Below are 25,202 nucleotides of genomic sequence, written 5' to 3'. Positions count from 1 at the left end.
AAAGCAGTTTTACCCACAGGAAAGGAAGAAACCCCTGGATCTGACTGGTAAGTGATTCTAACCTGAACAATCACAGCATTTTTTTATCATTAGTATATTTAAGTACTGGACCTGTGTGTTCAGAGGACTCCAAAATGCTTCAACAATGACCATTTTGGAAGTGTGTTATTAATGACAAATCTTGTGCTCACCTCTGCCTCCCTTAGGGCTCCCAACAGAGGGGTGGAAAGTTGAGACTAATCACTAGAGTTTTATTCTGACAAAAAGACCAGAAGAGGACAGGACAGGGTCAAAAGGAGAATGACCCCAGTGACTGACAAGGTTGGGAAGGTCACTGCACCCTGATGGATCTTCAGGGAAACTCAGTAACAGTGAAAAGGAGAAATAGCTCTGTGGGGTTTTCAGAGGGATGGTGGGCATGTTTTCTGTAAGGCAAGGATACAAGGAGAAGGAAGAGTCTGGGATACAGCCTTGGTGAGCTCTATGGATGTGGGAAAACAACTCTGGATTTGCTCACATGCAAACACACAAATGTGGGAGAGGAAGGGGGGATGGAGAAGTGCTAATCCTACACAGAGGTGTCTGAGAGCAACTTCCAGAGTCAGATGTGGGGTCGTCTCTGGCACCTCCTCTCGATTAGACAAAATGAGGAGAAGCTGGGACTGGAGCAGCACTGTACTGACACCCCAAAATGTTTGGGGGGTGTGTGTGGGGAACCCAACAGTCCATCACACAAAACAATCAGGAGATGATTTACAATTTCAAGGAAAAGTTAAAATACCCCAAGTACCTTCTCATTTTCCCACCTGCTGCATAAAGCCACTGCTTTGGGACTCTCAGCCCTGAGCACTGACCAGCTCACCCTCCTGCCTGCCTGCAGCAGCCTGGGTGGACTGGCAGGGGCCATACACTCCTTCTGGCTGGAGATCCCTCCTGGAAGCAGGGGAACACACTGTTTTCCCCAGGGTAGGAGTGTGATGGATGAAAAAGAAGGCTGAAATGCACCTCTCCTAAATAGAGACTCCCACAGTGGAAGTGTCTACAGCTGAGTCAAATGAAGGTCCTGACCTCCTGCTATGGTTAACAGAGGGAAATAGGAACTATGAGGCAACTCATCTCACCCCAGAGTGGGCAGAGGAAGTAGATCAGGTCACTACCCCTGCAAGTTTTCCTTTTCCTTGGTTCTTCTTAACAGGGAAATCAAGGTGATTAGATATTTTCCCTGAACAAGTCTACTTTTGACGGGATGAATCCCATCCACAGTCCTTTCATAAATTGCTCTAAACTTGCTAAAAATCACCGCACTGTCCAGTGCACCCTACAGGCTCTCTGGATATATCTAACAGGAGGTGAAAAACAGAAAGAAAGGATTTTAAACTGGGGCATTTTATTTTTCAGGCTGCTGCAGCTCACAGCTCATCACTTCTATTTGACAGAGAATGTGGGTTTTAGTGCATAAAGGCACAGGAACTCGCCCTGCCAGCTGAGCACACCAGAGACAGACACACACAACACTTCATTTAGCATGATACAGAAAAGAATCACCTGATACAAAAAGTCTTGCACTGTTGCTTTGTCGTGTTTCTCCAGTGTATCTGTGCCTTGTGATACATCGGTAGTTGTACAGCCCGTCTTCATTCTGTACGTCTAAAATATACAAGGCTCCCGTGGATGTGATGAGAAATCTAGGTCCTGGAAGACACAAAAATTGGCAGTGGTTAAAATATCTGCTGCACTGGAGGGTGGATGACGCAGGCTGGAGGGTCACGAAGGTTTTTTTTGGTCAGTCTTGAAGCTGCCAATTATGAGCTTAATAAGTACTCATTGCAAATGCACATAAAGGTATTAATTTGCACTTTATGTGCAGAAAGGCAGGAATCTGTAAGGAAAAGGTGAAGAATGAAATAAAGAAATGTGCAATGGTCTATATCACAACTGAAGAATAATATAAGAGACATCTGAAATAAAATACAGTGTAAAGAACCAATGGATTGATTTCAATTTAATTCAATATTGTCGAATGATGTGACAGCAATTCAGCAGCAGAGCTGTAAGTGTTAGAGAGACAGTGAGGTTGTGCACATGTGTGATACCTGCAAGCATTCCCACCCTGCCCTGCACATGTTCCTGTGGGTTCATGTATTCCAGGGCTCAGCAGGACGGGCTGAGCTCCCTCTGCACCTCAGGAACTCCATGGCTGAGCCACTGGCAGAAGATGAATTAATACAAATAATACAATAATATTGTAGTCTGTGATCAGAGAAGCAGGCAGACAGACTGCATCTAAAAGAAGGGCTTAAATAATCAGCACAGGATGTGTCATTTAAAATCCAAAGTATTTTTTTTTTTTTAGTTTGACACAGAAAAGTTTGTTTCAGGGAGAAAATTAAGTGACTGCCCCCTAAAACTGAACAAGATTGAAATGTTTCATGGTCAGCATTTCTCCCAGCGTTCACTCAAACTGAAAGTAATATAATTTAAGTTTTCTCCAAATACATTTTTTTTTTATGGTCACATGTGCAGTTTGGATCATGTGACACGTGCAGAAGTGCCTCTGTTCTGTTGTAAATGCCCACTCTAAAAGCAAAGACACAAAATCCCCTAAAATCTACATGTTTGCTCTGAAGCTTTTCCCACAATGCAGTAAATGGAAGTAATGTGTCTGGAATGCATTGCAAACCTGAGCCTCACCTGTTCAATCTTTCCACTTTAAAAATATTGTAGTCTAAGCTGTATGTGCTTTTCTAAAACTCTTATATTGGAGAAAATATTAATATATTTTCTTTTCTTTACATCTTCTGTTTTTTCTCTAGTAGCTGGTAACTCTCACAATATAAATACCTGTACCTATGTATTATAAAATACACCTGGCTCCAAAATTAGGGGAGAGAGTACACAAAGATGAAACCCATTATGAACTAATATTCAGTAATATGCAGTAAGAAATAATTCCTTTTCTTCAGAGCTCTATTTGAGCAATGACTTTTTAATAATTAAATGTAGTCAGGATGCTTGCTCCCAAATGCATCAGTGGGAAAGCAATCCAACAGAGAGAAGACAGAAAGGAAATGGTATCATTACAGAGGGCAATCTCCTTTAAACCATAATATAAAAGAAATGGGGAATAAAATTAACAACCTTTTAATGTCACAGGACAGGACTGACCCCTAGAGCAGAAAATATTGAATAAAGCAACATCAGCCCACCCCTCCCATCCTTGCATGCATATTGAATTATTAAATAACCACACCAGGGTTAAATAACTGGTGAGGTTGTTTAGCCTGGAGAAAAAGGAGGCTCAGGGGGGACCTTATTCCTCTCTGCAACTCCCTGACAGGAGGGGGGAGCTGGGGGGGTTACCTGGCTCTTCTCCCAGGTAACAAGTGACAGGACAAAGGAAAAAGGCCTAAAGCTGAGCAGAGGAGGGTCAGGTTGGACATCAGGAGGAATTTCTTGCTGGAAAGGGTGGTCAGGCCTTGGCAGGGGCTGCCCAGGGAGGTGGTGGAGTCCCCATCCCTGGAGGTGTCCAAGGAAGTACTGGATGTGGCACTCAGTGCTCTGGGCTGGGGGACAAGGTGGGGATGGGACACAGGGGGGACTCGATGATCTTGGAGATCTTTTTCCAACCTCAATGACTCTGTGATTCTGTGAAAATAAATCACCATAATGGAGGAATAGAAGGTGTTGAGGTACTTGCCCAGTGATAAAGGAGAAGAGCTGGGCAAGGAAACATATGAAGGAGGAGGTTGAACAGGATGGCAAGAGGAATATCCTCACCTCAATATTCCAGCCTAGGTGGATTTACAGATTTACAGGCTAGGGAGGTTTTTTCTTATACAGAAGCCACATTGAATTCACATGCCTGTGAAAATTTAATTGCTTGCACACAGAAGGCTTGTGAAAAATGCACTGTAGAGTGTAGTAGGAAAAGCACCTGAATAAATCCTATCTCAGTTTCACAATCAGGTGTCTGAAACACGGCACTGAAAAGCTTACAAGAAAAAATCAAAGCTATCTTACATCTATTATTTTAAGAGTTAGCTGCAATGTTTGGATGAAATGATACAGACAGTAGTGATAAGTTAAACCAATACCATATAATGTAACTCCTAGATATAATGTAGAGTCCTATTCTAAGTGTTTCTTTCTTTTCCTTTCACAAATATGCTCAGTTACTCAGAACCCTGTTTACATTGCTCATAAACACTTGTGCCACCCTCTCTTCTCATCACACGGTGATGCTGAACATCTGTACCCTTTAACAAGGTTTGCCTTTACCCCTAACTTTAAGTTAGAAGGATATTTAGGCTTTTGGTGTGAAAACCACGAGCTGTTTGACTTTGGTGCCACAAGCAGCTTCCACACTCCTGAAATATTCATAAAGCAAACCTACCTTTGCCAAGGAATATGTTATAAGAACTACAGGTAATTGAAGCACAGTTGTCTCCCTTCTGCTCCGTGGGCAGCATAAAATGACAGCTTCAGGAGATGGGAATCACATTTAAGGGCTCTACTTGGGGGATGCAGCAAAGGCAATCTCTTCTCGCTGTTGTTTCCAGCTGTGTGAGCATTAACCAGCTCTGCATTTCAGACAGCACAGACGTGAGCTTGCCCACAGCAATGCCACTCTGCTGGCAGGGCTGCCAGGCTGCTGTGTGTGCCATGCAGACGTGTCCTCTGCAGCCCAATCCACACTTAAATCAGATTTTTCCAGCTGGGATGTAACCCCCTCACCAAACTGTGCCGGGGTGGGTGCCGGCGGAGAGGCTGCTTTCACATCACAGGACCAGGAACACATAAAAAGGTGCTAATGGGGTGATTGTGACTGTTTTGGTCCCTCCACTAAACCTGCACGTGCTGTGCATTTGTGTCAAGTGAGTGGAACCCAAACAGCTGAGAGGCAGAAATGTGCTCCCTGTACAAAGGCTTCCAGGAGTTTCTTTTCCTGGGGTCCATTTTCACCTTTGCTAAATATACATAATTCCATTTCTGCAAAGAGTCTCACTGTTGGAGACTCCTAGCACACACAAGTTTGAGATCACACAGATGTGGCCAGAGCTTAAAAATGAATTCCTTTCTCTATGGTTTTCTAAAGCTCTCACTATTTACAGATCCTCTGCGCAGTTTTGAGAGGTGATCTATACAGGCCACCATTAATAATTAAATCTGTCTCTCTTCTCAGGATAAGAATGAAATAACTGCCACAAATTAAGTTAGAAGATCAAATTCAGAGCTCTCCTTAAAACTGTTGAAAGCCCACTTTTGTCAGTATTTTTACCTTGTACATGTTATTGCTGCGAATATTTGCTCTGGAGTCACAGCTGGGGTGTGGATTGTGGATGTGGATGAGGATGTGGAGTGGCTACTGTCATATTCATCAGTGGCTGATGAATATATGTAGATTTGTGAGCTATTTCCAGATCCCATTGTACTGATTTTTATATTTATATTTGCAAGTGAAGCCTTCCCTCTCAGCCCTGGAAGCGAGTTTCCTCAGATGCAGTGCTACATCTGGGTCTGTGAGAGTGGGCACACTTATTAAAAGCCTGCCACTTAATAAAAGAGGTTTTTGAAAGCTGTGCAGAGCCAAGAAATTGTTCTGTGTTATCTTGCTGTATTTTCTAAAGAAGTTATGAACATACTCGAGCTATCTAACACTGCTTAGATCATCTTCCTCCTGGAAATTACTCAGGCAATAGTATAATAAAACCTTCACTTAAAGCATTATCTAGAGATTTTTTGCCTCACCCTCTTTAAAGATAACTGAAAGTAAATAGTTATTGTCACATATCAGATGTTATCCCACATTTCTCCCCACCAGACATTGTGTATAATTGCAGGGCTAAAGCTTTGCCTTCTCCTCTCTTCTCCTTAATATATTTTGCATACTTATGTAATGCTTTAATAACCAACCCCTCCTTCTGCTGAGACAGAAAAGATGACAGGGAAATAAAAGGGGAAATGCCTGTAATTTCTGTCAGTTCCTAAACGGGGAGCATTTTCATTAAAGCAGACAGGCTGTCAGCTGTGACAAAGCCCAAGTGCTGAGTGTTCTGCCTTCTGTACTTCAAAAAGTGTTTGGAAATGCAGCAGGATGGGGATCGACAGCCTCTCATTGCCCTGTTGATCCAAGGGAGTGCTTTTTCTTCTTAATTTAATCACTCTCGCTTTGCTGTAACAAAGTCCAATTTTTTTTTACTCACCTACTTAACATGCCAAATAAAGATTTTTATTTATTTTTTTTTAATGAAACATCCTTTCAGCAGATAAACCGAAGCTTTTTGTTTGTTTGGCTGTTAGCAGGCTTCAAGACAGGAAGACAGAGAAGCCTCCTTCACAGCAATTAAAAAGAACACTGTCAAAATATAGCTCATAATTCCCATTTATTATTCTTCCTTGGTAGTGTTTGTATTAATGCCTTGAAAACTTGATTATAATAATTTCAGCATCTGATTTGCAGAGACATTGAAATCTTTTTGGCTTTCAGTGCTCAAGGTCTTTGAAAACCTGGTCCAACACCTGGAATATGTGTCATTCAAAGAGTTCAAAGGCTGCCATGAACCCTCAGTACCTTTTACCCTGGTGGTGCAGGCAAGCATAGAAATATATTACTACTTAAAATAACATTAAACTTAGTTAAAAATAGTATTTGAACCCAAGGCCAGGATGGACTGGGCATTGAGCAACCTGGTCTAGTGGAAGGTGTCCCTGCCCTGGCAGGGGGTTGGAAGTAGATGGTCTTTAAAGTCCCTTCCAACCCAAACCATTCTGTGATTCTATTAACATTTAAATATCTTACAGAGAAGCTCACTGAGATCCATGGATAGATGTACACAAGTCAGTGAAAAAAACAGGGAATGGAACCCATAACTCTTTCTTCAGCATCCCATCTGTCACTAGCACATAACTGCCTCACTGTGAGACCAGAAACAAATTATACAGATCCACGGACTAGAAAGGCCATTAGAGTCATTTATTCTCACCTTTCATGCTCCCCCCATTAACTCCTGCACCAAGTCCATATCTGGAAGTTCCACTATAGGTTTTTTAAAAAGACATTAGTCATGATTAAAGATTTCTTGTAAGTGGAGAGCGTGTGATACCTCCGGGTAAATTATTCCAGTGGTTAATTATTCTCACTTTTGAAAGTTAGTGCATTGTTTGGGTCCATCTGCCTTTGCCCCAGTTATTGGATCTTACTGTGCCTTCATTAAAGATTTCCTCTGCAGTCAGAAATCTGCCCATTTAAGTACTTACAGAACATGAGGAAATTACCTCTTATACCATCCTTCTCCTTAATTAGTTGTACAGATTGAACTTCCTAAATCATTTCCTGTGAATTATTCATATCTCGAAATATTCCTGTAGGTTTTTTTTGCTCAACACCTTAACAACTTTTTGAAGTTCCTTTTCAAGTTTGAATCACGCCCATAAGTTCAGTAAATGGGTCTGGTTGTAGTGAATGTAAAATGTCACCACTCTCCTCTACACAAATTTTTCTTCAACTTACCCATCCAGGAAATCATCCTCTTATCAGGGCTAACTTGCTTCAGTTATTCATTGAATTGTGGTCTCCTTTTCAGAGACCTGGACTCAAGAGAATAGATTTCCTCCCTTCTGTATCATATTCATATCAGTTGTATGGAAAACTCCACGTTCCAACCTTTTAACACACGATCCCATCTCCCTACACAGCTCACCAGCCCGTATCACCACTGGCCAATGTTTTAACAGTTTGCACGTTTTATCAACAACTTTCCTCAACAAAATCTCACTCACTGATTGGAACTTCAAATTCATGTCTTCATCTGAGATATTAGCAAACCACTTGACCTGAAGATACATAGTAAGATCCTGAAGAGATGGGTCTTATTCTCCTGAACAAAACAAACAGGGAAGAGGTGGAGGAAATTGGATCAAGTCTAGGCTTGACCAACCCCAACTAAGGGCCCCAAATCCCATGGCATTTTTGACACACCCCCCTCCTTTAACTATCTGCTGACTAGTGCCCTAAACAACCTATGGCTTCATTAAAGTTGAGCTGCATTAGCAAATCGTTCCTCTCAGTGAGAAGAGGTCACATTAACAATTATGAAATTGCTCTTATGTAAGGTTTTTAATGCTTTCCATTAGACTGTATAATATCAGAGATTAAAATAAAATTTTCCAGGTCTGACTAATAAGTTAAAATAATTCTGTTTAGGTTTCCTATGTGAAATTGTTCTCATGTATAATTCATAAGAAAATGTGAACACTTTCCTATCGAATTAGTGCATAATATTCGTGTATGAAAACGAGAATATTTTAAAACCTTGATGTTAATTATTCTTTAATCAGGCCCTTTTCCCCCAGCATGCTGGTAGTCTTTAAATAGGGGGTAACGTTATCCTCAAGATGGTTTTAAAAAATCATATTTGATTTTTACTTTGTTGGAAACACATCTGAAGGCATTATGTTATTGCAGCCTAAATTGGGTTGATCGAAATTAAGAGAACAGATGGCTGATCTAATCGTGTGCCAAACGATAATATAGAACAAATAAACTCTTATCAGCAGCACTTGTCACCTCCACTGGATAGAACAGCTTCTGCTCAGCAAGTTTCTAGTGTGACCTGTGCAGAAAAGGGGAGAGACCTCCCCAGAGAGCCCAGGCAGAGTAACCTATAACTCAGTTTTACAGCACTGCAACAACATCACTCTCAAAGCAAAACAATCTGCTGCTCTGGGCACGGAAAATGTGCTGGAAAAACCGTGCCCTGAAGTCACAGTCCTGTGAACGCTTTTGTTACACAGCCCAGAGATTAGAGGAGGAAGGACAGGCACGTAGGGGAAGAGGGAGGAAAGGATTTCACTTTTCTAAGCGTCACTCGAGGTACCCAACCTACGTGAGACACCCGGGGTGTTGCTCACAGGAGGTGCTGCAGATGGACAGAACACGACCACGCTCCTCCAAGCAGCACAACTTCCCCCTCGTGGGATGTAGCCAAGCTCACAGGCCCTGCCAGCACTCCTCACAGAGGATAACACTGATGTTCATTCCACAAAAATCACACCTTTGGAGCACGTTGCCCCACTGCCCCTCTGCCTGCCTGGGAAACAACCTGCAGCTCATGTCCAGGAGGAAAGCCACAGCACTGCCCTACAGCCCGAGGGTAATGAACATTCTTAATTACAAGCAAATTATCCCTCCCTTGGGTTACCACCTCCACCCTTCAGACAAACCTGCTGAAGAACCAAATACTTAATATTCATTACGTGGCCTGGTCTTTGTCTCTCCTTGCTCTGGGTTTGGATAACTCAAGCACCACCATGGTACAATGTTATTCATGAGGATCAAGGTCTTAGACCTTCCCATTTTTTCCTGACACAAGGAAAGAAAAAAAAAAGCATAAAAGCCATAGGAAGTGGTTGTCCAAGGCAAAGGAGGCTGCTGACAAATTTCATCTGTTATTCCAGGCTCCTCAAAGCTCACAGAGATGTACCTCTATCATGAGCTTGCAAGCCTGAAGTTTCCTTCACCTCTAAAGCCACTGTTTTTCCCTTTTCCTTCTGTTTGTTGTGTGGTTTGTTTTTTTTTTCCCCAGAATTAAACTCAAGGTAGAAAAGACTGAAGAGGAAAACAGTTAACATAAAATTGCTATCCTTTTGGCACCTTTATCTCTAAGGAATATTAGGAAACAGCAATGTCTTCCTGCATCTCTCCAGAGAAAATGGATTTAAAGAAATTTAGGTACTGTGGGGTTTACTTCTCCATTCCCAAATGGTTTACTGTCTCACAACTAGAGATTTTGCCACAGCCATAGTTTCCAGATTTCCACTGATGTTTTGTATTAATTATTACAACAAACCTGCCTATTTCCTGCCTATAGAAACTATAGGGTGAATAAAATTAGAAGAGAAAAGGAGGGAGGGAGGAAGGCAGGAAGAGAGGAAGGAAGGAAAAGGAAAAAAGTTAAAAGAAAAGGGAAAAAAAGAGCAAAAATAAAGCAAAACTAATAATAATTAAAAAAAATAGACAGAAAGACAAAATGAGGAGGGAGGGAAATGGAGCTGCAGTTTTGTCTGTATAAATTGAGCTGCGAGAGATTATCTGCTGAGTCACTCACAGCTTTACCACAGGAACAAGAGCTTTGGCACTCTCTTGGTTTCTCATGGAGACAGAAAGAGGCCTGAACGCAGTGCTCCAAAATCCAGCAGTCCTGAACGCTGGCAGTAGCTGCATTCATGGTTTTAGCTGCTTTAAATTCAACTGTAACGTGAGTTCACTTATGTTTCTGTAACCTCAGAATACAGAAAGTCATATGAGCATTTTGCTCTTACATGTGCAGTGTTATCATTTTCTGAACAACTTTGGGTACCAGGATCATGGCCATTCTGAAAATGAGATTGTCAGGCAAATTACACAAATCAGAACACATTTTATTGCCCCCTCCATGTTTCTGAAACTGTAAAAATGTATTTCATGCCAAGTGTCCACACCAATTCCACTTAGATATGCTGAGTTCGAGTTTTATAAAGGAGGAATAAATATGTTTGGTTTTTTTTTATTTTTTAAATAAAGCATAACTAGATGCAGGAGCTGCATTTTTGTGTACACAGATTAGGTTATGTCAATTGTCACTATTTTACGATTGGATAGTATAAACCTGACTGATCACATAATGTTTATATTTAATTGTTCCCCCTCTTAATCTTCCATGAATTTATTAGGCATGGGCAGCTACAGTTCCCTACCTGCTGTTGTTAACTATCAGTCCTCCAGGATATTTAATAAAACTGCCATAATCTTTAATACCACAGTTTTAGATTATTTGAGTCCTTGCCTACATTGCTGCAGAAGCTGCTTTCCTTTTTTCAGCTAGGAAGCAAGCAGATAATATTAAATCACCAGCTAGTTTTAGGGGCTCTGATTAAAGAGGATTCAGCTTTGCCCATGATATATGGAGCTGTCTGGAGGATTAAAATCTTTTCCCTCAAGCTTTTGCTGGTGCATCCCACGTAAATAAATAGCCTGGAGCTGACTGGTGGCTTAGCACAAATAAACTTATGCTCTGCTCTTTATATAATCAAGGAACAGAACCCTTCCCTCCTTCCATCTGCATGGAAATTTAAACACAAGCTTGTCAGGTAAAAGGAAAACCTCCATCTCCTCTGGCCTGAACAGCAGCTGGTTTATGTCACCATCATCAAACGTGCACCTTAATAGTTTACAGAAGTCATTGTATGCCCAGAATATAAAGTGTTATAGACAGTATGATCAGAATAAATCACAGCCTGGCACACACAGAATTACAAGTGCCACCAGCAGCAGAATCATTTTGAGTAACAGCAAATAATCAATATTACTCTACGTTGATTAGAGCAGCTCTGTGGCCCCACATGTTTAACCACATTTATTCTGCAGGTAACTGGGAAGGTAATGAAGCATCTCAACCTGAAGGAAGAGCTTTGTGAGGAATTTATAACTGTACCCACTGCCTTTCATGAAAAGATCTATTCAGAGCTTCACAAGACATCTGAGCCTTCAGAATTTTTATTTAAGGCATGTGCAGCAGCAGAGACAAAGCTTCATATGGTACATTCTACCGTAGTATTTTTATCTAATTACTTATTTTGAGAGTGTAAAATCAGGGAAAGCTAAACAGGTTAATTTGGGTTTAGGGTAACGACATGGGAAGGAATTAGCATCTTCCTTGCTCAATTTGTAAAATCAAACATATATTGTTTGAACAAAAAATATTCAAAATATTCACTGTGGGAGGAAGAAGCGCCACTAAGAACTAGAGACAAAATAAACAGTTTCCCCTGGAGACTCTTGGCCAGTCCTCTGCGGAAAGAGTTCAGTGAATAATTTTTAAAAGGAAAAAAAAGCAACTAATGATGTACATTTCTATCTTTTTGAAGAAGACAGTGGTGTTAAGTCTCTAAACAGCTCTCTAAAAACTAAACTATTTTTTACAATTTCCTCCAACCACACCTACTTTTCCTCTACTTTGCCATCTCTCACACACACCAATTTAAACTCTAACATAACTTTTTGTGGGTTACAAAGTTTTATAATTCTTACAACTTCTCAGTAATCAGAAACACTTTGACCAAGAGTTATAATCCTGTGAGTAGATGTGTGGTCATCATGCTGTTTATTTTCTGCTTGCTGTCATCTTTGTTAAAGTAAACTTTTTAACAATAAAAAGGGTTCAGTAAATATAACTTTTCACCATGGACTAAATTCACACTGTGATTTATGCTGGGCATCAATTCAAGATTATGGGGTGTTTCAATCCAACTTCATTTCAAAGATCTGTGTGAGACAAAACTAAGAGGGATGTGCAGGTCCAGACCACCTCATAAAGATTATTGTGATTCTGTGTTATTGCTTCCCTTAGACTAGAAGCACATTATAAACACAAGAAGCATCATTCCTTTAGAATAAATAGAAGTATTTTAGGGGTTTTTTATTTTCTTCTCTGAACTGCTCAGAGAATCATCACTTGGAAGCCTCTCCAGATATCAGGAACATTATGCAAATATGCCCAAATACATTTCTCAGACAATTATCATCATTGGCCTGTTTTTATTTGATTGGGAAATTGAGGCACACTAAAGCTAATTGAATTGCCTAAAGTTCACTTGCGTGTTTGTGGCAAATTTGGGAATCCTGTATCCCAGTTCTGGGCTTTGAGCACAAAAACATCCTTTCTTACTCCTCGATTTCTGGGCTGTGCCTGAAGACCTGCCAGATACGATTCAACCCTTTCTGTAGGTGCACAACAAGGACACAGTTTGAACATAGAAAGCTCTGTGTATGAGCTAAATGTTACCCCTGTTCTTGTCTTTCCATGAGTGTTCACCGGAGCTCTGTGCCTGTTTTGTTTGCACCAGTGCTCATTTTTGTGTGAAGACCTCAGAATAAATTATTTTGAAAATACAGCCTTTGGCCAGATTAATGTTTCAGCCAAGCTGTGTTAAAAACTCCTCTGCTTTTCCTGAGCTTTTCCTGTATTACAGATACATTTAGCTCTACAAATGATAAAAAGCACCTATTTTGTTAGCCCTCACAGCTTTGTTTTATGGTTGATTTGCAGCATTTATTAAGCAACCAGAGTGACTATAAGGTTTTTTACTTGTATCTTTTAAATGAGGAATGTTAAGGAAACAGAGGTCTTTCAGAAGAAAAAAAATACTGCAAGCTCATATTCTAAATATTGGACTTTAGGCTGAGAGTCACACAAAGCATTTTTCCCACTTCTAAACATTATTTTTCAGGACAAACAGCATCAGTTAAAAAAAGAAACAACAAAACCAACCAAACAAAAGAAATATGTCAAAGCAGACACAGACTGACATTGCCTGGACCCTAAGTAGTTTTCCTGAGCAGTCATCCTCTCTTTCTTTATCTCCACAGGCCATTGAAGAACATGTTGAGTCACAGGGTGACTGTCCTTGTCAGCATCACATGGCACAGGCACGAATGGCCTTGACCATGGCAATCACATTTATACAGGAAGATCTATATAATTGACTTTTCCTGCATTCCCAGATATTCCAAGGAGCGTGAAGTTGCCTGAGCAGGACTGACCTGGCAGAAAAGGTTACACAGGTCCAGCACATTCAGTCCACCCAAGATGTGCAGAATGTAAAGTGTGTCCTTTGCACCCCTGGTTGGTGCAGGTCTCCTGTCTGAGGGTGCACATTGTAGGTCAGACACATCCCCAGCCCCCTGCACAACTGTAGGTGTAGAACAATAGTAACTGCATGCAGGGAATTGCCACGAGGATCAGCAAAAGCAGTGTGGGCCACAGGCTGAGGGAGGTGAGCCTCCCCTCTGCTCCACTCTGGTCAGACCCCACCTGCTATACTGTGCCCCAGTTCTGGTGCCCCCAATGTGAGATAGACATGGAACTGTTGGAGCAAGTCCAGAGGAGGCCACGAAGCTAATAAGGGGATTAGAGGACCTCCCCTACAAAGGCTGAGAAAGTTCAGCCTGGAGAAGAGAAGGTTGTGTGGAGACCTCACAGCACCCTCCAGGACCTGAAGAGGCTACAAGGGAGCTGGAAAGGGACTGTTCATGTGTTCACACTGAAAGAAGGGAAACTTAGGTCAGATGTTAGAAAGGAATTCCTTACTGTGAGGGTGGTGAGGCACTGGAACTTCTTGTGCCAGAGAAGCTGTGGCTGCCCCATCCCTGGAAGTGTTCAAGACCAGGCTGGACAGGGCTTGGAGCAACCTGGTCTAGTGGAAGGTGTTCCTGCCCATGGCAGGGGGGTGGGACTGGATTATCTTTAAGGTCCCTTCCAAACCAAACCATGATTTTCTATGATTACCACATGGGGATAAAATACACCTTAAAGTAGAGGAGGATTATGAGATCTGTAAACCATAAATGTGTGTCTTGCTTAAGCCATCAGACCGTGGCTTCAAAGGGATTTAAAACCCTGTACCAGTGGTCTGTTTTTCTTACTTGGGCATGTCAGCTGCCTGAAAAGAGATGGGACTCTCTGCACACAGTGCTTTAAATGCATAAGGTCCATAAGTACTCTTTTTTTTACAAATTAATCTAAAGTAAGGATATTCACCCAATTTGCTTCGATGCACTTCTTTCTCCCGAGAAAACACAGTGCAGTTTAGACATTTTATGTGAGCATTCAAAAAACGCTGGTGTCACTATAGATAAGAACATTTAAAAATAATTATCCCTATTTTTCAAAACTAGGCAGCAAAAAAAGTAATGAAGAGAAAGCTCTGAACTAAAACTATTTTTCTTCTCTTTTCCTGATACTCAACTTTAATTTGGGTATACTCTTCTATGAAGCCAATGGCTTAGGGATGTGAACAGCCATAAATGAATCTTATAAGAAGAAAATTAATGTGGCAAAATCTGACAGCTGTATGGCATTTATTCTAAGCAAATTCTTCACTGGTTCAATCTCTTGAGCAACTGTTATTTGGGTCAACATCATTGCTTTCATAGTTCACAGTCTTTATCTCCTGGGAGAAAGCCAATTTTTCCTCATTCCAATCCTCTTAGGCAGAGCCCCAAGAGTTCGTATCACCGACCTGAGGATTTGAATCCTGCGCCACGACCACGGCTGAGACACAGCATCTCCCTCCCCTGGAGCATTTCCCACTAAAAAGGTGGAACACACATGCAATCCCTGTAAACTGAGCCTCGTGGACTTTTTAAGTTCTTTCTGGAGCAAAAGGGAGCGTCGTGCAAAGCACAGGGCGAAGAGCACAGAAAGCAGGAGGAAAATAAATAAATAAATAAATAAATAATATCCCATAGATCCAAAAAGTCGATATCCCGTGTTTCATTTCTTTTTCTTTCTGACAGTAGCTCTGGCCCGGGAGTCTGGGAAGGGGCAGCTCAATAATAACGATCTGAGGCTGGTCTTCAATAGAGACTCACCAGCTGACAGCTCTTCTGTTCAAATTGACAGGAGCACAAAGACAGGCTTGAATAATTAATTGTGAATGGTTAGATGGGATTTGATTGTGTGGCCAACCTGTTACATTGACTTGCTTTCACCTAATCTTTCAAAATGAGATATTAAAGCTGAAACTCTTCTGCACTTTTCTTTTTTTTTATTTCCTATTACCTGGTTATCTCTTCCTCTGTGGCAGAGCCTGCAGAAAAAAACCCTCCATGAGATGAGAGGGGCTAAAGGAGAGAACTGATCTCACCTGGCTGGACAGGACTCTGCACTCCAAGCCTGCCTGCTCTCTATAAAAAGTACTTTTAATTTCTATCATACAGATGCAGCCATCAAAAAAAAACAAAAAAAGGAATGGGGAAAGAAAGTGACATGACCAAAGGTAACAGATATTTACTAATTAACTTCTTCCTACCATAAAAAAACAAACAAACAAAAAACACACCAAAATCAAACCAACTCTTTTCTCGCTTAATTTGAAATCCTTTCTAGCTAAATTTTCCTAGAGCAATTTGCTGTTTAAATAAAAACTGCAAGCACCTGAACATTCAGAGGTAATCTGGGTGATTAACACCATTTGGAATATAATCTGCATTTATTTTTAATAGGGACATAATTTGTTAAAAAGCATGAATTCAACATAGCATTGTCTTTTAGCTCAGATACTACTTTTTCTTTATCAGCAACCCTCAAATCTCTGTTTCACTATCACTCTCCACTCTTGGGTGAAAGAAAGAGTGGGTACCCAATAATTTCTGGTTGCTCAAGTTCTTTTAATAAGAGAAGGAAAGAGCACCATTTTAAGTGCCCAGGGTCTGCAAATGTTAATCATTTGCAGTGAAATGCTGATTTTGTGTTTTGAAGGAATATTTGCTACAGAGAAAAACTGTGGTTACAGTGGTAAACACTTGTTATACTGTTCACTTGGGGAAACTGAGATTGCTCAGTGATTAATAACAAATATTTTCTGTGAGACCCAGACTTGGCTCTCCCCTTAATCAGACAAAATTCTCACAGAGTTTTACTCTATATAGGAAGACTGACTGACCCAGGAGTGCATATTTTAAAGTTTGTTTGATAGGTTGTCTTCTGGACAACAGACACCACTTAAATTAAAGGATGTGATTGTTCAGGACAGTCCTGGTCATCTCACTGTATTTTAGACCCAGACTAACACTGCACTGTAGCACATATAGAACTGAAATAGTCTCCAGTGCTTAATTATAGGAAAAAAACCCCCTCTCTTCTTAAAATGTGATTTATGTTTAAGGTCAGTACTAGCTCTTAAGACAATAAGTTCTGAAGAAGAAATTGGCAAATGTGGAAGTAGAAATACCTTTAATAAGATGATAAAAATTTTAAATTACCTTAATTCTTCCTTTCAAACAAATAATATTCTGTGGAAAGGCATCACCTGTTTCTAACCAGACTCTACCCTGTGGTACATATAAGAGTTGCTGAAAAACATTATTTTCCAAAAGTTTTAGGAGCAGTATTTGCTCAAACTATAACCCCTGTTAAATATTTATACACTAATCTTTAGTTTCATGGAAGAAAATACCCCATATATGCATGTGTGCACATGCATGTCCTCATCATGCAGGTGATAAATAATAGAAGGTCCCTCTTTATGATAAATTATGCATGAGATGTATAATATATGAATTAAAGTTAACAGCGGGAAAAATCACTCAGACACAAGAAGCTGGGGGTGGAACTCAAAGCTGCAAGAGAGAGGTGGCAAACAATTGACATTTTAGTTCAGAAAAAACAGATCTGAGGATTTCATAACTGTGCAGCTTTCTCTGCTCTGTTTGTGGAAATCTTTTCTACTAAAGAAAGTGTAAGGAAAACAGGGAAAAAAGTAAATATTGAAATGATATAGAAAATTTGGGAGGATTCAGGGAAGAGCTTCAAGAATGATTCAAGAGCTGGAAGCCCAGTTTTACAGTGGTAAAAATCTTAGCTTATGAAAAAGGAGCTGATAAACAGGAGTGAAAATAGCCTGAAAGATGAGAGGGAAGACTTTAAAATTAGCAGGTCAAGACATAACTTCCTACCCCATGAGAAGGTGAAAACAGAATTGACTGAGGACAGACAGAAGATGGAAAATTCAAGCAAAGGGGTACTCACAGAAGTACCACAGTTCAAGCAGAAATTGCAAGGTGGGCACAGGAACTCTACAGTAAATTCCACACAGAAATGTGGGAGGTCAAAGCAGTTTAAAAGATTGTTTAGGAAAAAAAAGCAGAACATTTGTCTTTCCTATGAGAATTCCCACATGGAGGAAAATTTGCTCTCACAGAGCAAGAATTGCTCTCAATGGGTGTTGAAAGCCTGATCCAAGCATCATGTGATACAACCTCAACACAATTTATTTGGAGACTTGGAGGGATCAGGGTGAGAAATGTATGTTAAGTTTAGATCCAGATCAGTCTTCCTCCTAATTTCTGTAATTCCTGCCTTCAGTCTGGATTAGGACCTAATTTATACTAGACAATTAGCAGAGGTATTTATGATCTCCTACTATTCATTCTTTCAGAATTACAAAAGCATGAATTCTCTTTTTCAACTTAAAAGTCATTTTTTGTGTTAATATAAAGCCACATTTTGCTCATTTTTCCACACTGGTCCACTTCAATTTTTTTGTGAAGCGGTCACAGATGTCTCTGTGAGAATGAGTACAAATAAAAAGAAGTGCTTTGTGCTGAATTCCCTTTCTCAAAAGCATCCTTGATGTCTCCTGTGATTATGAATTCCTGCCATTGGCCCTGGATGGGGGAAAGCTTAATTTTGAAACTATGAAATCACTCCTTTATTTTTGGTCCTTGCTCTGGTGTAAAGAACCTGAGAATGAAAACATTTTGGAATACTGATTCCAGCCCAGAGATTAAAATTAGACTGAAATTCAGTTTACTCTCTATCTCAAATTTATGTAGGAATAATTTAAGGAGAATATACTATGTGAACCCACCCTCCTCAACCTTGTCTGCATTCCTTCTCCCTTCTCCTTGGTTTAAGAGCAACCCAGAGGTTAAACATAAAATTAATACAATTGAATAAGATGCAGGAATAGCTCCTCTAGGATATCATCTGTAATCCAAGTTGATTTCCTTCACAAAGGATATTTCAAATCAGAATTAAAAATCAGCTATGTAAGCACTAAGGGAAAAAGAGAACCTATTTTTGAGATAGAACTTTAAAAAGTCAGTTTATTTAGGCTGCCAAAATAAAGGTAGCAATAAATGTGCCAATAATAATATTACAGTAAATAACAAAATATAGATGTTTGGGTGTATATACCACGGAGAGAGAGAGGAATTGTTCAACTTAAAGAGTATTACTGGAATGAGATTTAATGGCTTTGAATCATCCATTAATGAAACTTAGTCTAGACAATTGGAGAAGATTAGAAGATTGGGAGAAGATGGAGAGTCTCCCAAACAGAGCATCAGGGAAATCTACTTGTTCCAAGAAGGAGCCCGAGACAGAACTGGCAGCGACTGTAACACAATCCGTGGCTTTGTGAAGTTTTGGGCACTGAATTCAAGCAAAAAACCTGGTGTTTCTTAAGTTTTCTGTGCATGTAACATATTTTATTGATCCTGTGATTCAGATTGGATCGTTAATTGTAGGGTTCAAGAGGTTTTCTTCCCCCAGGCTTTTCTTTGATGTATCTGCTGTCTCCTGAGCACAGAGCAGGTGATGGGCAGAGAACAACAACTCTCTGAGGCTCAGAAAACCCAAAGTGCTTAGTTGGCATCTGTTGTTTGCATGCTCAGGATTATGGGCAGCCTCCTAATTCAGGAATCAACCAGACTGGCAAGGCCCACTGGGTTATATTTCCTTTCCTCAGAGTCACCTTGGAGTTTATTTATCCTGCCATGGAGTTTGTAGGGTACCAGTTGTTCATCCCTTCTCCTCGCTTTGTCATATTGTTTGGAGCTGGTTGTTTTGCTTTGTTGTTCCTTGGGCTTTGGTTTGGGGTTTTTTTTTGGTAAATTTAGCCTTCTGTAGACCAAATGTTTTTAGACCAATTCAAGGAGTGTTCAGGGTGTGCTTTTTTAGTTTTTTAGTTTGCAGGGGTTTTTTTGGGAGATTAAGAATAGATGTTCTGAGAACTCTTCGGTATTATGTATTTATGTTCATGGAATGGAACTTGATGACCCAGGTCATTCTTTTCCTAAATTCTGCAGTTATTTTTTGCTTTTATGTCCCCATTTCAACCGAGTTCCTGACCATGGAAAGTTTCACAGCTGAGAATAAAGAGAAAGATCAATTTTCTCTTTCTTGTGAGGTTTTTCTTTCTTTTTTCCTTTCCAGTTCCGTGCAAGGAATTACAAGGACAAAACCCTTTTGGAACTTGGTTGAGGAGCTTCACTTTCTTACAGAAAAACTGAATGTCTAATTTGACATTCATTGTATCTATTTTACATAGTTCTTGCATTTGTTTGCAGTAAGTTAAGAGTGATGCACTCTGAAGAGAGAAAATTAAACTATTTGGTATTTCTTGAAATTAAATACAAAGTCTTCACACGAAGACTGTGCTGTGAAGTTTATGTACAAGGAGGATTATAATTAATATTCCTATTCATGCCCTACATCACGCTTTGCAAAACTACAGGGTTTGTCAAACCACAAAAGGAGCCTGTACCTGGTGGAAACCATTGGGGTTTTTTTTTTCAATTTACACCTTAGATACTGTGGATATTTTTGTCACAGTGTCACTGAAAAAAAACAGCCACAAGAATATTTCTGCTGGTCAGGTATTACACTCCCTGCTCTTAGTGCAGGTGGGCACCTCTCAGGAGCAGTTGGAACATGGAATATTAATCACAAGTGGTGCATATGTAAAGGAGACTAAGATGAAGGCCTGTCATTTAAGAAATATAATCAATAGACAAATAAAACAATTTGCTCTTTGAACTGTTCCAAAATTAGAAATTTGGAGTGTATTCTTACTATTTTTAAATCTACCACTACAAACAATAACAAAACCACCCAAAAGCAAATGTAAATTACCAACTTTGAAGATTACATAAAATGAACACACACTGATGTGCTGGGTTTACTGTTGTAAGGGCCAATGAAGAAATGTGGAAAGACAAGAATTTACTATTTATTTTGTATCACAGGGAGGAAGGGAAATTCTGGGCAAGTAGAGAAACAGTGAGATTCCCAGGAGACAGCTGGTGTAGGGTAGTGTTGGTCTTAGGGGTAGAAAGGGGTAAGAACAACATAAACCAGCTGAAGATCTGCCCTTTTAGGATAGCAGGGAATAATTTGGTGAAGAGTTATTTGTACAAGAAAATTCTAAGGGTTCTTCTTTCTCTGATTTTCATTTAAATTCTGTCTTTCTTGCCAGAAAACAGGACCCTGAAGTCAAGAGCCACAATAACTTCCTCATGTCCACAAGACTCTATGCTTCAGCTCTCAAAAAATAAAATTAATGGAACATGAAACCAGTATTCGTTTTAAAAACTCAGTTTTACCACAAGAGGAAGTCAGAACTTATTTCCAGCCTACTCCCACCCCTTCTGTTAACATTTATTGATTAAGAATGATTAATGCCACTGCATCTGCTGAAAATACAGGTGAACAGGAGATGATGTAGAAATTACAGCATCTCATCACCAGAATGTAAATGTGAACCTCAGAAAATTACAAATACAACAAAACACAGGCTTGTTCTTCAAGTTTCCTTGAAGTTCCAGAGACATGGAGAATGTGTAAAACCCGACTGTAAAATATCATATTTATCCAGACAAACCAATAACACCAAGTGACTCTGAAGTTTCCTAAGAAATTCCTGGACAATATTTGTTGGTTTTGTCTCACACTCAAAAAATATTCACAACCAATTCCCTGAAAACTGAAATCTAGAGTGGACCCAGGAAATCTCTTGGTGGCCTTTCCTCTGGAAGAAAACAGTCCTCCACCCTCAGAATCATCAGAACAAAGCTGTAAAAATATACAAAAATGGATGACCACAAAAAGATGTAAATACTATAAGGTGCCAGTCAGAATTAATATGCAATGTCCCAGCAGTCCATCATCTAAATAAGCTGGGGGCAATAATGACTCACAAAGTTGGGTCATGTCCTGCTGATTTTTAAAGACAGAAAATGGGCTCATCTGCTCACAGGTGAGTGAATAATAGACTTCATTCCATGGCAATGCTCCAATTTGCTGATCTCTGCTACTGGGAAAATTCTTTACCTTCTACACATGAGAAATGAAAATGTTATTACCTGTTGTATATATTACCAAAGCTACTTTGTGCTGAGTAGCCTGAGTGCTGTTCTCCAAACCATTCCCTACAGGTAATAAAGTACCTGCAAGTCTCTCTAATGTTGCTCTTGGCAACAGGGAACTTAAAAAGTTAGAACTAAGACTGTGAGAGCAAAGCTTGCTATGAAAAAGTCATAATGCACACAATTAAGTTGGTGTCCTGGTGAGCATTATGACTTCTAAAAATCGTGGTTTGAGCATTTCAAGTCATCTTGAATTGGGGGCGTTCAGAAATCATTAATGTTTTAAATATTCTTGACCTTGCATCTTCTGGAGGAGCCACTGACCTACTTTGGTTTGGTTTTTCAGCTGCTCCAAGAAGTTTTGCTCATAAAGCAACTGAATGGAAAAAGAGAAAAAGCTCTTCCCAGACCTCGTGAGAGAGAAGAGAGAAGGGGTGGATCCTAATTTTAAGGGGTTATAACTCTCCACAAGCTGTACCACTTGCCCCTAGAGGAGAAGGACATGAAAAATCTTGCAAACTTTGCACCCACAGACAAGAAGCAGAAACTGGAGTCTATTCCTCAACAACCTTCTGCTGGGTGATGCTTATTTGACTGTGTCTTCCTTAATGTTAGCCAAGAATTAGGATTTAGCAGGCTTTAAAACTTAACCTGGTGTAACTACAAACAGAATTGGATCCTAGAAGAATCCATAAGTAGCATCCAAGCCTCAAGTGCAAATTAAAATTGTTCCTCATCTAGATCAAGCTTATTCCTTAAATCTGACTTCTTGCTTGTCTTTCTTCTGGGCACTGGGATTATCTTGACTAAGCACACGATTCTGCGCTTTCAGTTGAGTTTGGGTTTGTTTTTTTTTTCCTATGCTTTGAACTTCCTGGGAGGGGGGAAAAGAATATTGGCATGTGCAAAGTGATTGACTGTGCAGCCTGATCATTTGCTAAGCATTATTAAAAGCTCCCTGAAATCACTCCAGTGCTTTGCCCTTTACAAGCCATCAGCCATCAATTCCGACCGTCAAATGCGATTACCAGCACTCTTCCTGAAGCCACTTCCAAGCCATTAGTCTGATCGAAAAGCTGTGTCTTTTTTAGGTCCCAAGTGCATGGAAATCTGCCCCACCGGTGCTTCTGTGTTTGTGTGGTGATCCATTACACTTCTGAGTAGCATTTGTGGTGTTAAAACTCCAAGACAAGTCGGAATTCATTAAATTTGCAGAAATCGTCCTTATTTAGGGAAACTTTTCTTGAAGACGTGCTCACATGTTCCTCTTTCTTCTCTGTAAGTCTGTCCATTATATATTTAAAATGTACTTGTTCTGCTGGTATGTGAAAAAGAGATTTACTGATTTGCTTGGAAAAATAGACTGGGATCAAACAGTGCCACCAGCATCTACCAAACACTCTTCTTTTATGCAGGATATTGTGGCTGCTTTTGGACTTCTTCCTGACCAGGAGTATGGAAAGGATGACTCCCAGATGACATTCATCCATGGAAATATTTTGTAGAAAAGTGGTAAATGCTTTATATCTGCCACAGATTGATTGTGGGAACTCAAACTCAGCACATATATGATTTTCTGCAGTTATATTTGAATCTTCACGCCAAGAACAGGCAAAATTACAAACCTGAACAGCTCACAGAGGAATATCAGCAAGTATTGAGCTTGGACTGGCCACCAAACATAAATGTGAAAAGCTTAACAACCCCCATTTGCCTAATTTTGACTAAAAATATAGGAAACAACATTTAATGAATATTCTTAAATTCAGCTCTCAGCCATGTTACCTTCTCCTCCTATTGTATAGTTAAACAAACAACCAACTTTTCATTCATTGCTGTGGGCAGCATCTTTCATGTGGTTTTTCATTCTATAATTGGAAGGCAACACACCAATTATTTATTTTCACCTGATTGAGAAACCTCAACAAATCCTCACAAAATGAAGAGGTCCCTCAGCAACAAAAGCAGGAAAAAATCATTATAAATGCAAGACAGCAAGATAGGTAACTAGAAGATGCACCACTCCCTGCAAATAATTTATAACAAATCATTTATTTATCCAATTTCGCTGTTTTTTTCTGCTCACGATGCATTAGCAAGATCCCACAGTCTTAGAACTGACTTTTTACTTGAAATTATTCATGATTTTTTCCCTTTAAAGATAAAAAGGTTTGTCTTCTCCTTTCTTTTCAAAAAGATTTTCACAAGGTTTGAAAATTATGCAGGATTAGATTCAAACTAGACAACTTTATTTGAGTTTTAAAGTGCTGAAAACTAGCCAGATCTTAATTTTGTGGCACAATTATTCTTAACTACTTCTTTTTTTTTTAAGGATGCTTTTTCAAGCTAGATGCTTCAGTAATCCTCTGTAAGTAGTTAAGATTTATTCCACTCTGATTTTAAGCAAATCAGATGTCTAAATAGCACATATCTCTGAGACAGGGTAAAATATTGAGCAGTGGGAATCTTCTATATTTGTCCTTAGTTTAAAATTCTTCCTTTATTCTTCTTCTCTTCTCTTGCTGGTGCACACTTTGCCACAGACCACATCCTATGCACAGCAGGTCATTTATAAAACAATATATTTGCCTTCCATTTGGCTTCCTTTGGGCTGGCTCAGCTCTAGCACTGGGGAACAACTTCTGGGCCTTCTCCCAGCATGGTCAAAGTTGTCTGAGATGGACCCTCAGCTTTTAATAAGACAGCTGAAAAAAGTCTCACTCAAATACAAAGTTGGAATCACAGAATGCTTTGGGTTGGAAGGGACCTTAAAGATCACCCAGTCCCACCCTCCTGCCATGGGCAGGGACACCTTCCACTAGACCAGGTTGTTCCAAGCCCTGTCCAACCTGGCCTTGGACACTTCCAGGGATCCAGGGGCATCCACAGCTTCTCTGCAAAATCTGTGTCTGTGCCTTACCACCCTCACAGGGAAGAATTTCTTCCTTATTTCTAACCTAAATTTCCCCTCTTTCACTTTGAACACATTGCTCCTTATCCTATCCCTACAGTTCCTGATGAAGAGCCCCTCTTCACTGAAAGTCAGAGGTTTTCTTCCCCTGCTATTGAGTACTTTTGCATCTGGTTTGACCAGAAGCTTCCCTTCTTTACTGAATTCCTTTTCTAATGAGAATAATCCTTGCTTCTGCATGTAAACTTTCCCTTGCACAACAGAATGCTTCTGAGAAACCCAACACCAGAGTGTCTTCCCTTCTGATCTATGGCACAGATGTTTCCCCTAAAAGGCATATTTCAAATAAATCACAAATTGCTTCGGGAATTGTTTGGAAGGACTGTGGATATGGACTGCAGGGAGTGCAGTTCAGAGCTGCTATTCTGACATAGGACAGAGTGTCATATTTGGCCAGTGTATCACAGGTTTCTAAATCAAGAAGAAGACCTACATCTCTTCAGCTGGCTGCACTGGGACCCATGTTCCTCCAGCTACGTGTTACACAGAGTCACAGACTGAGTCAGGTTGGAAGGGGGTCACCTGGTCCAACCTCCCTGCTCC

General features: G+C 40.1%; 1 protein-coding gene across 3 annotated transcripts in view; it reads right to left on the bottom strand.

Moving 5' to 3' along the window:
- Positions 1-25,202, bottom strand: part of DSCAM (DS cell adhesion molecule) — a 442,671-nt gene that overhangs the window by 176,928 nt on the left and 240,541 nt on the right. For all 3 annotated transcript variants that reach the window (XM_027689234.1, XM_027689235.1, XM_027689236.1), the window contains exon 4: positions 1,546-1,692. In XM_027689234.1, coding sequence (XP_027545035.1) covers positions 1,546-1,692 — 147 coding nt within the window. The remainder of the gene's footprint in view (positions 1-1,545; positions 1,693-25,202) is intronic.

This window comes from Neopelma chrysocephalum, unplaced genomic scaffold (genome assembly GCF_003984885.1).
Source record: "Neopelma chrysocephalum unplaced genomic scaffold, ASM398488v2 Primary Assembly neopelma1_76, whole genome shotgun sequence".
NCBI classification, from domain to species: domain Eukaryota; kingdom Metazoa; phylum Chordata; class Aves; order Passeriformes; family Pipridae; genus Neopelma; species Neopelma chrysocephalum.
The sequence above is the reverse complement of the archived record's forward strand: the minus strand, read 5'-3'. Positions and strand labels throughout refer to the sequence as shown.